Below are 14,330 nucleotides of genomic sequence, written 5' to 3'. Positions count from 1 at the left end.
TATATAATACTAACTATGTGCCCAGCTGGACCAATGTACGTATATATCAATATATACGTATAATGATCCCCATGGCCCTGCCACAGCTACTAAAGTGTATTACAGCTTCTTCCAGTCCCTGCTACAGCTGCTATGCCGAGTGACTTAGGGGTTTAAGTAATGGGAGAAATAAATGATGCTGCCAGGCTGAAATAGAAGTCTAGCCATTTCTTAAAATAAATCAGAAGAGGTTACAACCTGCAAGTTTAAACTGTTGTCTGTGCCCACATTCAAAGAATTTCCCTTTACTTCTGGTGTGGTCCACAAAAGGAATATAAGCAGACAAAAAACTCTTCTTGGCCAATAGTAAGAGTCATTAAAGTGGACCTTTTCCCCCTTTGACTAAACATCACATCAACATTCAGCGCTGCATGATAGTAAGAAATCATCCTAAATTAATTAGCTAAACAAGCATATTTCTATTTTACTTACAATTTCTCCACGTTCCAATTTTTTTTCCACTTCCTGGTTCACTTTGACACAAATATTGTAATCTTGCCCAGACATTGCACCCTGGAAAGGTTATATCAGCAGAGCATTGCTGGGAAGTAAGGGGAGATCAAGTAACCTGCCTTTAGTTAAAATGGCCACTGTCAGAAGAATGGGAAAGAAAATAAAAATAAGGTATGCACAAAATAAAAAGTCTGCAATTATCTAGAAGTATCTATAGACTGTCATTACTTAACATTTGTAAAGGTGCCTTTGTTGTTAATTTGAAGCTATGGGTAGAGTTCCTCTTTACCATGTCAGGTTTTATTTGTTGTCGGTGTCCCTGCTAGAGAGATTTTTTTCAGCTGCTGTCCCAATGCCAAGTGTGATCTAGGACAAGAGAAAATGTCCTCAACAGGTGAGAGAAAATGTCCTCAACAGGAAACTACAGCAATTAAAACCTAAAAAAGGTTCAAAACCTTTTCTACTCTACTAAAAAATAAACTAATTTTGCCTACACTTCCGGTTTAAGATTAGTGGTCAGGAGAGTGTGGAGAAACATTACATTTTCTATTTATTTTAGGCAGCGAAAGCCCTGTGTCCAGAATTACCAGTGCAGATGTGATGATTTCCCTCGGGGCCGGGCCGCCTCGGTCCTGCTGACTTGCATGTCGGGTGCTCCGCGTTCCACTGTGGAACGCAGATGCCGCTCAACTTCCTGGTTGTGACGCGAGCGGCGTGCGTTCCACGGTGGAACGCGGAAGTCACGCGTTTCGGCCAGCGTCTCCTCCCACATCCTGGGGCTATTTAAAGCTCCAGCTATAGCAGCATGGCGTTCAACAATTGCCTCTGAACGCCTGCTGACAATTGAACCCTGCAAACCGGACACTGTCTCCTCACTCTTCACGGATCATCCGCCAGTGGGACCCACACCCTGCACCTCGCTGCTCTGCCACCCCTCAAACAGCAAGTGTCGCTTCACTGGGAGCCTGTTACAAACTGTCAGCTACTTTGATCCAATCACTGCTGTGCTACTGATATCGCTGATACCATTGTGGGGAGATTCTAGAGTTGTTCAGGAGATCTGTCTAACCATACTGCTTCACCAAGAAGATAACAAACCGTTTAACCCTATATTATACCTGTGCTGGGGCTATGAGGAAATAGCCCATCTATTATTTCATGTTTTAACATTGGCTATGATGCAAGAGTCTCAAACTCCCCCTTAATACTGGGAGTGACGCCTGAGACTCACGCCTTAGAAGCCAATAATTCCATACACGCCATCGCGCTCTCTCCGCAGTTGCGCTCCAGTGCGACCCATTACAGTAGACGTTACAGCAGATCACCAACATACTGTGGAATAGCTGCTGAAAAAAATGATAGATGTTACTCATTTGACATTTTGTCATAAAGACGAATGGCTCTAGTGACAGCTGCATTTCAGTTCAAGAAATGTTAAACTGCAGCAAATGAACATCATTGATTGTTGTATCAACTATGCCATTTAAGATGGGAGATAAAATTATGGTAGTGGTGTAAATTTTTCTTCACATCAAAGACATTTATATTTTCCCATGTGTGAATATTGAATTCAATTCACATAAGACAGTATAAATGCCAGGCCCATTAAAATATTTGTATCCGCACTGTGTGAATATCATTAATTATATAGTTACATAAGCATATTTTAATTTTTTTTCTAAATTTTTTATGTTTTACTCGAAAGAATTCTGAACTTGAGAATTATACTGGTTGTCCTTGTGAATCTCCAAAATAAGACTGGTGCATCTCAGAGAGCTAAGACAGGTCTAAATGTGGTGAATCCACTTTCAGGTTAACTGCAGAGAATGAATTTAGAAACTTTGCCATGCATGTAATTTTTAACATTACGAAATTAATACCTGTCATTCTAAACCCTATTTTGATCTTTCAACAGGAGAAGCCTACATGAGGTTGAACAAGGTGTCTGAAGCTGAGCACTGGTACATGGAGTCTCTGAGATCAAAGAATGATCACATCCCAGCACATCTTACTTATGGCAAGCTACTGACCCTGACGGTGAGAAAAGACAACTTAATACCCAAATAGTTTGCTGCATGCGACTGTTCCTGATCAATTTTCACTTAAGCTTCATGTCAAAACACTTATTTTTATGTTACGGGAGCTGTAATTTGTTAATGATTGACAGTTTAGAGCAGCATACACTACCAGTCAAACGTTTTAGAACACCCACATGTTTCCAGTTTTTATTGAAATGTAAGCAGTTCAAGTCCAGTGAATAACCTGAAATGGTGCAAAGGTAAGTGGTAAACTGCCAGAGGTGGAAAAAAAGCAGAAGTTTAGGTTAACAAAAACTGAAAAATAATGTACATTTCACAGTTATACAAAAAGGCCTTTTTCAGGGAAGAAGTAAAGGGTTAACAATGGCTCTAGTGACAGCAATGTAAGTAAATTAAGCCTTGTAAGTTTATGCTAACAATTCCTACTGGTGCCCCAACTTTTGTTGATTGATTACTCAGAAGCCCTCTGTATAAAAGCAGTGTTGAAACAGACTGTGTTACAACACCCTCTTAAGCAATATTTGGACACTATTGTACTACAGGAAGTAGTATATTGCTCTCAAAATGGCAAGAAAAAGGTAGTTAACAAAGGAAGACAGACAGGCCATTATAACCCTTAAAAATGTAGGTCTTTCCTTTAGAGAAATAGCAAGGAAAGCCAAGGTGTCAGTGACAAGTTTCCTACACCATCAAAAGGCACTTGGAAACTGGAGGAAACTCTGACAGGAAGAGGTCTGGCAGACCCAAAGCCACAGCAGAATCAGAAGACAGATTTCTGATAGTCAACAGCTTGCGTGACAACAGCTTCAAGCACAGCTTAACACTGATCAAAGTAAGTAAGTCTCAGTTTCAACTGTGAAGAGAAGGCTTCAAGCTGCAGGTTTGACTGCGAGGTTGACAGGTCAAGTGGCAGTAAGAAAGCCACTGCTAAGTGGGCAAAAAAAAGACCAAAAGCACTGCCAGTGGACTACTGAAAACTAGAAGAAGGTTTTATAGTCCAGTTAATCAACATTTGAGATCTTCTGTTCATCACGCAGGGTTTGTGTACGCCGTCAAATAGGATGGTACCTCGGTGTATGACACCAGCTGTCAGACATGGAGGAGGAAGCGTGATGGTCTGGGGCTCTTTTGCTGGATTCAGAGCCAGAGACTTGTACTGAGTGAGTGGCACCCTGAACAAAAACTACCAACACAGCATTTTGCAGTGCCATCCAAGACTTAAACCCCACGGAGCTGGTTTGTGATCAACTGGAAAGAAGGGTGAAAGCAAAGCAACCTTCAACTGCAGCACATTTGTGGGAATTTCTGCAACGGTGTTGGGAAGAATTTTCTGAACAGTATATGATTTTTGTTGTAGAAAGTTAGTGTTATAGCTGCAACATGTCTCTACTTTGATGAGTCAAAAATTTTGATTTTGGTAAATAAAATTATTCCATGATTTTTTTTTGGATGTCCAATTGTTTATTTGTTCTATGTTTTATTTTTAGAATACATTGAGATAATAAACTGCGTACATTTCAATAAAAACTCTGGTGGTCTAAAACTATAGCCCGGCAGTGTATATGCTAGCCATGTAGGTATTTTTTCCCAGAGGTGAGAGTTCAAGCATACCTAAACTGATATGGTCAAATTACATTTTGTCAGTATTTACCATTTATTGTGTAACCTGAAGGTATTGTAAGGCTAGTCTACTTTTGTGCTGCACAATGCTGAATTCAGCATTTCATTGGTGCCAGTCATATGACCAGTGCCAAAGCATTAGTCCTATGTTCTCTGCCAAAGAGTAGGATCACTGTGCAGAGCCCACCAGAGATCACATGACCAGGCATTGACAGGGGGCTGACTTTCGCATTTCTACAAACTAAGGTTAACATTTCCAGTCAAAAGTAATTTATTTTAAATTATGTAATTCAGGCGAATACATTTTATCTTTTAAAAACAAACAAAAGAACGTAAGATAAACAGATGGTATATTACATTTAACTGTCAGTTTCAAAAAAATGCCTTCGGCTTCTTCTACATTTTGAATATTCAAGTAAATAAAGCAGCAGATTAAATAGTCTTAAAGCAATATATAACGTGAGCAAAACATATACAATTGATATGGTATTTAGTGGCTCAGTAAGTACAATGGCTTGACAAAATCCAGATATAAGTGTTTTTGTTGCTGTGTGGGTTTTCTCTACTTTCCCTTAACGGAATATAGATATTGAGGTTAAGCTATATTAAATGGCTTGAAAGCACTTATCTGAACACGCTTATCTGCACTCTTGTCAGCATGTGACCAAAACATGTGTACGTATACCAGCCCAATCATTTATTTCTTTCATTGCTTTTGTTTAAGATCTCTAATGCAAGATCTTCTGTTTCTGTAGCATGAATAAAGACCCTTAATCAAAAGTGATGGAAGCAGGTGCCGTTCTGTAATGTTAATATTGTTATAATAGAGACACTCTGTCTAGACTTTGGGTTCAAGGCATTCTTTACTAGTGCTGTAAAAAGAGAATTCTCAGAAACCTTTGAAGCTCTGAATTTAAAAATGAATGATGGATTTTTTTTCCCCAAACATTTTTTTATTGCAGTTTTTTTTGTTTGACAAGTTACAAAAAAAGAGAAAACAGAGATACGCCATGTCAAAATGCATTGACATTATTGAAAAAGCAAGGAAATATCCTTACAATGATCATCATTTCTATTGAGAGAGTATACATACATACCATCCTGCAATAAAGCCATGGTGGGCTTTGAGTAGCACCAAAAGAAGAAAAACATAGAAATCCCAAACTTTTATAGTCAGGTTAAGATTACCCAAACAATGAAAATAAAGTACAAGAATATGGCCGATGGTTGTATGCATATATGATTATGCAGTACCCACTCTGTTCTATTTCTAGGGCTCCTAACATGTTTGTCAGTTGTGCCTTGGCATACCATTCTTTGTATTAATATTGGATGCATTAGTTGCCTAATTTCCTCCCTTGCAAAAGATTTTTCTTTGAAGCGCTTCCACTTGCTAACTTTTCGCAGCAAAATAATTGCTTAAGGTCTTGTCTTACATTCTAGATAGATGGATCTCAGGTAAATCCAATTTCTCAATATACAAGTCTAGCCATCAAGAGGCATATATGTAATCATTCTGGCCCTCCCCCTCTGGGTGATTTCCTTTGAGTAAAAGCAGAGGTTGGAGTCTCACAGCTGAAAAGTAGGAGCAAGTGGCCAGTTTTGTTGAAGACAGTTCTCATATAGTGTGTTTCCTAAGTCCAGAAGTTGGCTATTGGTGGACACGACCAAAGACCGTGGGCCAGAGTAGGTCGTGTTTGGTTACATTTCAGGCATAATGATGATAAAGACAAAATAAGGGATGTATACCGTATTAACAATTTTAATGTGCATTTTCACAGTTACAAGTCTAATTTTGTTGTCTCCGTGCAGTAATTTGTCCGTGAGGTAATTATTCAGAAAATCCTTGTTCCAGTCCTTGAAACTTGAGTTTCCCAAAGGCTTATTATAAAAAGTTTTCAGTTGCGGTTAGGTAGTGGAAATATATATCTTGGAGATTATGTTGTCCAAGAAGGTTGTTGTGAAAAAGGCACTTGGGTCATTTGTGGACAAATGCCAGAATTGGTAATTTGAAAAAATATAGGAAATATTGTTGAGGAATTTTTTTGGGACTTGACAAATGTATATAAGATTTGGATTTTAAAGGTGCATGGGTCAAGTACATTTTTCATGTACTGCAGTTCCAGTTCACCCCACAGTGTGAAAGCTGCATAGTCTTTACCTTATGGAAACATGGGATTGCCGAGGGTTGGCCTATGTCTTAAGATGAAAAGTAAGATCTTCCTGAACTTTGTCAGTCAAAAATTGTGTCCCTAAGGACAATGTTAGTATGTAGAACATATGGAAGGATTGACGGTCTGCTGTGGAGAACATCAGTCAGGTTCCATGGAGCAGATGGAGGCAGATTCACAAAGAACGTTGGAATATCTAGACTCCTCTGCTATCCAATCCAATCCAAGGCATGCCTTAAAGAAGAACTGAAGGATTTTTTTCAATTAACCTTAGCAGTGGGGCTACCCCTGCACTGCAAAGGTTAACTGCTCAGTTGTGTCTAGATTAAAAAACAAAGATATACTCCCCCAAAGCTCCGAGCCAGCTTCTTTTTAGTCCGATCCTTCCAACGTTTCTCCCCTTTCTCTGCACCGGTCTAAGGTCTCATAAATCATCAACGTCTATACACAATGTATAGACGTGAGGACGCTGAGGAAGATTCCAGTGCTGCAGAACAGGGGGAGAGAGGCTGGAGGGAGCGCTGTGACAGCTGGCTGGCTCGAAGCTTCTGGTGAGTATATATGTGTTATTTTAGCTCTTAGACACAAACGAGCACTTAATCTTTGCAGTGCGGAGGAACCCCTAGTGCAATGGTTTATAAAACAAATCCTGGAGTTCTTCTTTGATAAACATCACCGTCTTTGACAAAATGTCCAGAATGGCAGCCTGTGATGACACAAACCGACAACAGGACCTTGTAGGCACACTGTTTATAGGCCAAAAAGAAAGCAGCCTTAAAACTAGCGGTGCACTGAAATGAAATTTTTAAAACTGAAACAAAACTGAAAATAAAAAAAGTCAGACCGAAACCAAAAAAATTTTCTAACCTTTTCAAAAAAAAATTTAAATATTTTATCTATTTACTTTTTATAAATGTTTACATTTTTTACAGTTTATTTCTATTAAATATTTTTATTTTTTTACTTTACTGTTAGGGGCTTTGGGGAAATTCCCTTTTAAAATAGAAATAGAGGTTCTTTTTCTGCAGCCCCTCTTATAAGTGAACAGGAATCCTCTGTACTGAGTGTTCCTGTTCATTCATAAAGTGTGTAGATCACTTCCCATTCATTCATAATTGGGGACACAGTAAACCTACTATGTCCTCAATTATTTAAAAGGAGTCAGCTATCACTAATCACTGACTGCTTGTACCCGCTCTCCTTCCTGACTCGCTGTCACAGGTGGCAGAGCGAGCGGTGCTGGGAGGAGAGCTCAGCCTCTTGTGACAGCTGACTCCTCCCCTACAACACTCTCGTGATTTTGTTTTTAGTTCATTAGTGACCTGGCTGGCATATTGCATTTTAGATATAATCCATCAGTCAGTCACATGCTGTGGGTAGGTATGGTGCATGGTCTCCTATTTTAAAAATATATATTTTAAATAAATTAAAAAAACCCTCACTAACAGCAGAAGGCAGGGGTGAGCTCTGGATCCCGGAGCATAATGTCATAAGGCTTTATGACATTGAATTCTTTGCACTAGGAGTACCACAAGTTGAATTACAAATAGGGTAGTTGAGACTCTCAATGCTGCTGAAAAATAGGCCCCCAGATTGTGAGGTCAGTATCCACATGGCTCAAGCACCTAGTTCTCAAAACAGCTCTATAATTGAAGATCTCTGATTGAAAAAGTGAACCATTTAGAAGATCGTATGTGTCCTTGAGGAACTTGCAGAGAGGCCATTTTTTGTTTTTGCAGTGCACTCTTAAGTATTCTTGTTGTAGGTGTTTTTGAATGACAGTATTCAGGTTATTGTAAAGGAAATGGAACTGAGTTGGCTTATCATGTAGTGTTTTTGAACATTACAGAGAGAGAGAGAGAGTCTGTCAGCATGCAGAAAAGAATACTGTACTGTTCTGGATTGACCATTGTGTTATTGAGTGCCCTAAAGTCAGTCTTGTCTTGTAAGACGCTCCCAGAATGTTGGTCACGTGACCAGTCATTGTGTAATGTGTTCTTTAAAGTATAAACTTCTTTTACTTTTTCTTAGTATTTTGCCTTGTTGTTTCATTATTTTTACATTGTTTGTCAGTTTTGGCATTCTTTCCTGTAAAAAAAATAGCCATATGGAATTTAGACACCTGGCTTTTGTTTTTACTGGCAAAACTTTGTAGGAGCTTGATGGCTTAGAAATGTGATTAATAGGATTTCAGGTTACAGGGGCCTGTGTAAGAGTAAAACTGAAATGTATCTGACATTTCATACAGTTTCTGAGAAGTTGTAAAGTGCTTAAATGCATAGAGAATATCCTCGCAATTGTGACTGTTATATAACCTGTTCCATATTCATAGAATGGAAATGGACCAATATAGCCTAGCAATGGTTAAAGCTCAATTCCAAATTGCTCTCAAAGCTGTGTCACTCATTCTTGCCCTCTTTCTTTTCCAGCAACCTTTTTGGTACTGGACTGGACTGTAATTGCAGTGGTCTTTGCTATGAGTTGGCCTGTTTATCAAACCACTAAACAGAGGCACAGGACATCCGTGTTTGGCAGATTTAACAAGTTTATAAGAGATTTTTTGCTATGCACATCAACATTTTCCTTAAGAAAACAGCATTTTTAATTTAAACGTTGAGCTCCCTTAAGCATTTGGTTATTATGGATTATATATAAAATTCAGATTAAATGTAAATAGAACAGCTTTTCTGGCATAAAAAATGTCATGTTTCAAAGATAACACAGCAGTTCATAGCTTAACTTGTTGCCTGAAGTTGCTTTTTATTAACATAGTCTGTATACACAGATTTCGGTATGCCCTTAATATACCTGTATTTAAACCCGTCAGGTTAATTTGTCATCTGTTTTATTGTGGAGATTTCCCTTTACTTCCTGTCCAAAGACAGCTCTGGCTGTCCCTATATAAAGATTAGGGACACTCTGAGCTTCCTTTCAGTAACATACAATGTTTCTAGATCTTTAACCCTTTGTTAGGACAGGCCATGTTGAAAGAAGCGCTTCTTATTGGTCATCATTTGCAAGCATTATTCCATGTACAGAGTACCGGGCTGCAATGCTGTGTCCTGTACACCGGCTGCAGCAGGGGGGAACAGCAGCTCCCCCAAAGCTATGACTATGAGGGGGGGGAGCACATAATTTGCCGGTTGCGGTTGGGGGGGGGGGGGGAGCGGCTCCCCCAAAGGTTTGACTACTGGGGGGGGCAGAGGGGACCAATTTGTGGTGGTAATTTCAGTTGCCCACATTTGTTGGAAAACTGGAATTACCTTATAATGTTTGCACAAGGACCACACTAGCAGTTAATGTAATATTAGAGAGCTGTCTGCAAACCCACTTATTTCATCCGAACATACCAAACCAGAACTGTGAGGACATTTCGAAGTTCATTACTCCGGTCCTCAAACACAAAAGAAACTTGGCATTACTTTTCTATTAAAAACTGGAAAAAAATTAGGTTTTGGCTTTCGATACACTTTATTTTTAAACATTCATACATTCCAAAAACATGCTGGTAGTTATTCTCTTACAGTGGTATATATATATTATTTTTCCTTATAACAAGTTAGTCTCTTATTTATGTATGTTTACATATCTTCCATTGGTTTTAGGTCGCAAATCCAAATAAATTGGGTAAATTGAGATGGAGAGCAGTCAACTTTTAACATTTTTAAGCATTTGAAGCTTACACAGCATCCTGTTTTTTTCCAAGTAAACCTGTGCCCAGACTATGCACATTAAATTATGAACATATTCTGTGCACCATCACCCTTCATCCAATCAGAGAATGCCTAGAATTCATTGAGTGAAATACTAGGCAGCCTCTATACTCAGCGAGTGACTCTGTGTTTTAACAGCACAGGGAAGTCACTCAGTATAGCAGCTATAACAGGGACCCGGAAAATGCATGTGATATCATAGTATCCGTGTGTGTGTGTCTATACATATACACACACACATTGTGCCAAGCTAGAGTTCTGCCTTAAAGCCTTGAAATAAGCCAGACTGACCTTGGTAGCTATAGGCACTGTCAACAACAGAAGCACTGAAATGATAGCTTCTGTTTCCTTTAATTACTATTGTTGCCCAAATTACTTGTTTAAGGTACGATCAGCTATATAAGTGTTCACAACTACAAGTATATGGTTATGAGGATATATATAAGATAAATTATATACATATATATAAGTGCTGATAGAGTACCTTTATATTTATCCATTAATTGTCACATGAGGGCCCCATTCTGATGGTCTAAAAATGCTCATCTTTCCTCCAAAGTCTGAATTGATATAGTCCTGTTGTTCATAAGGAAGCATTGAGGGCCATCAATTAGTGGCCTCCCAATACTTAATCTAATCAATTTAGAATCCTTCTCTGGGGATTGGATATTTCCAAATGCTAACCCCTTTCTATGCGAATCTGTAATGATCTTACTGTACCCAGACTGAAGGGAAAATTACAAATGTGCAGGTGTTCATAGGCTAACCCTAGGTCATGCCTGCGTCTAAACAAAGGTGGACAATCTACCGTATATACTCGAGTATAAGCCGAGATTTTCAGCCCATTTTTTTGGGTGAAAAGTGTACCTAGAAGGATTCTTTGGAGCTCTTAGCTATAGACAAAAGAGAATATATACCTATTCTGAAGATAAATGCTCTAGGTTCAGAGCTGTCTGTGGATCCTTTTGTTTCTTGTCTCGACCATTTACAATGAAAAGGCTATGCCTGGGCAGATCTATAATCCCATTCAAGAATCATCTGTATGCAACTCCCCAACACAGTGACAACACACAACAAAGAAAATATTTAATCCCAAACTCCCGTCACTCAACGTGGAACACATTTAATTACAATACATATATGTGTGTATTCATGGAGATTTGACATTAACCTCACAATGTAACAACTATGGAGAGCAGATTCTAAACACTGTGTTGCCTATAGGTTTACTTTTTTAAAGGGTGTTGTAATTTAAATCTAATAGGCTTCTCAAGATTAGGTTTTGTGTTAAAAGCACAACTGCAGAATAATCTTCAGTTAATGTATTTACTAATGTATTTACACCAGTCCAGCAATAAAATTATCTTAATGTTGACAACTAGTTCTTACCATTACATCTGGGGAGTCTGTCATTCATGTCTATCAGGAACATGATGCCATGACATACCCCACCCCTGGACATCTGGCCTCTGCTGTTAAGTCTTCCAGTCTATTGGCCTAGCATTCTTTTTTATTGGGGGTTTTTGGGGGGTTGTTTGATTGCACCTAGCCTTTTGAGTTATCTGGTATGTGTTTCCTTTAACCTTTCTGGAAGTAAACCTTATTAGAAAGTTTTAGTTATACTAATTGATTCATAATTTTTCTTTCAGGGACGTAAAAGTGAAGCTGAACGTTACTTTTTAAAAGCAATACAGCTGGATCCCACCAAAGGAAACTGTTACATGCATTACGGTAAGTGATTGCAATACTTATACTTTCCAGCAACATTGAATGGCACAGGTTGTGCACCTTTTTAGAACTATGGTTTAAGGCTAAAGATAATGTAGCTATGCGTAAAGCATCAATTGCACTCATTCATGTACATTTTGTTCATGTACTGTGCCTAACATCATCTGCTGCTAATAACACGCGTGACACTAAATATAATATTCCTTAAAAATCCAAGCTTATGTAGAGTTAACAGTGTCACTTTCACAGTTTTGCTCTTAACATATACAACAAAGATTCCCCATTTTTTTTTTTATCTCTATAAACCTTTTGCTGCCACTTGCCTCTTTTTCTGTACAGGTAATATTTTGTGATTTAAAGTAATATTAAGCTCTCAATCTTTTTTCAATAATGAATTAAAGTCAAACAAATATACATTGTCCTGCAAATAATTTCTTTACGTTTTTGCCCAAACACTGACATCATGTTTCCAGGATGATTCCATGATGACTGGAAGTGCTTGGTCATAAATGTAAAGAAATATTTTGCTGGGCAATGTGTAATTGTTTGATCTGGATTCATTTTTGAAAAAAAAAACGTTGGAGAATTTTGTACTACTTTAAATATGTTTGTGAAATATACAGTGACAATGTTAGCAACACTTAATCCAGCAATCATTTTTATTTTACTGGTCACGTCTTTCTACACTTATGCTCACTACAGTACCCTACAGATGGAGTCCCCACTCACCTTTCCATTAGGTTCTGCTGTTAGGGCTGCAACTAACGATTATTTTCATAATCAGTTAGTTGGCCGTTTATTTTTCTGATGAATCGGATAAAAAAAATAACATCTTTCATTTTAAATTTAAAAAAAGAGTGTTACAAACTTAAATTATATATGACAGGTTCTCTTTAAAGTGACATTAGGGGTCTATGAGATCCCTAGGGTCACCTTTCTACTTCAAAAGGAGCTATTCAAGCACACATGTGTAAAACACATGTAAACACAGCAGACAGCGGGTGTGTGCAATAGCCAGCCTGCTATTGGCTATTGCAATTTGAAATGGCTATCAGCAGGCTGGCTATTGCACACACCCTCTGCCTCCAAGCTTCTCCGACCTGTCCAGCAGCGCCACACAGTCCTGACCTGCCCCCCTCCCTGGCACCCCTGCCTCAGACCAGCTTTCATGCGCTAGAGCCGCTCCAATGCCTGCTTCCTCTGCCGATACAGGCGAGGGAGAGCAGTGGGATCGGAGATGACACAGACGGCAGTGGGGAGGGGAGAGGCAACCCAGAGTCCAGGCGGTGGTGGCAGCAGTGACTGGGGGGGTGGGAAGCAAGAAGCAGCTAAGCAGAGTTGTGGCGGCCTGGGGGGAGGAGAAAATCTGCAGAGCATCGGCTGGGGGGGGGAAGGGTGGGAGAAGAAGCAGCTGACCAGAGTTGTGGTGGCCGGGGGCGAGCAGATGAGCCCTGGACAAAGTTGCCGCGGGCAGGCTGAATCAACTAATCGATAATGAGAATCGTTGACAACAATTGTTGTTTCTCATCAATTATTATCGATTTTATCTATTAGTTGTTGCAGCCCTATCTGCGGTAGTTGGTGTGTGCGTGTGTTTGTGCACGCGCGCGGGCGCTGTGACATTGCCTATCGTTTATTTCAGGTGTTCTGTCGCCAGTGTAGTGTGCTTGTTCTAAGGAATGACATAATATACTGTTTGAGGTCGGTAGGCATCCCCCGACTAATAGATAAATTGTCTGCTAGCTCAGTAATATTTTATTATCCGGAGCAGCAGAATTTATAGAACAGGTGCTTTGTTGTCTTTTTCAATCTTACTAGCCATGTAAATCAGAATAAAATCCAGCAATAAAACCAAATAAACACGCAGGTTGTAAATACATATGTAAATACTGCTATTTTAGTAATTTCAGAAAGTTTTCAATATCATAACTTTACAAAGAGATGCCAACTCTTTCCACTTTCTCTTTTTTTTATCCGTATATCATGGGTGAGCAGCTGCACGCCATTATAATAATTTACTATTGAAAATGCAAACTAGAAATTCTACTAATATAAGCCTTCTAAAAAAAACCCTGCAGTGCAAACAATCTTCTCACATCAGATGTTTGGGATATTTAATGCCTAAATTATCTTTAAATGGATGGGTGAGTTTTTGAAACTTTCATTTACTTTGATTAATTTGCTTGGATTAAATGAAAGATTGAGGCTTTCTTGGTTTTAAAAGACTACTGTCACTAAACTAGCTTTGCTTACCGTTCGATGGAGTGACATATCCTGGGATTGCTTTAAATTATGTCAGAAACTGATTTATGGTCGCCAACATCAAAGCAAAACTGTAACATGATCCACCAAATTCATACATGAGACCTCTTTACAGATGCCTTGCAATCTTTGTAGTTTGTTGCAGTGGCAATTACTTTTACAGAGTGGTTATTTCAACCTGCATGCATTTTGCAATGATTTGGAAAATAAATTGGCTCAATTTGTCCTCATTAGGGTAGCTAACTAAGTGGGGATTAATCTTTTGCAGTTTGACATTTCTCTAGCATGTTAACTGGCTCTGCTGC

The 14,330-nt window shown here is 38.9% G+C and overlaps 1 protein-coding gene across 2 annotated transcripts in view; it reads left to right on the top strand.

Annotated features, from left to right (window-relative positions):
- TMTC2 (transmembrane and tetratricopeptide repeat containing 2) overlaps nt 1–14,330 on the top strand; it is a 257,764-nt gene that overhangs the window by 217,131 nt on the left and 26,303 nt on the right. For both annotated transcript variants that reach the window (XM_018552935.1, XM_018552936.1), the window contains 2 exons: nt 2,408–2,529; nt 11,685–11,766. In XM_018552935.1, coding sequence (XP_018408437.1) covers nt 2,408–2,529; nt 11,685–11,766 — 204 coding nt within the window. The remainder of the gene's footprint in view (nt 1–2,407; nt 2,530–11,684; nt 11,767–14,330) is intronic.

This window comes from Nanorana parkeri, unplaced genomic scaffold (assembly GCF_000935625.1).
Source record: "Nanorana parkeri isolate BGI_ZX_2015 unplaced genomic scaffold, ASM93562v1 scaffold101, whole genome shotgun sequence".
Classification (NCBI taxonomy): domain Eukaryota; kingdom Metazoa; phylum Chordata; class Amphibia; order Anura; family Dicroglossidae; genus Nanorana; species Nanorana parkeri.
The sequence above is the reverse complement of the archived record's forward strand: the minus strand, read 5'-3'. Positions and strand labels throughout refer to the sequence as shown.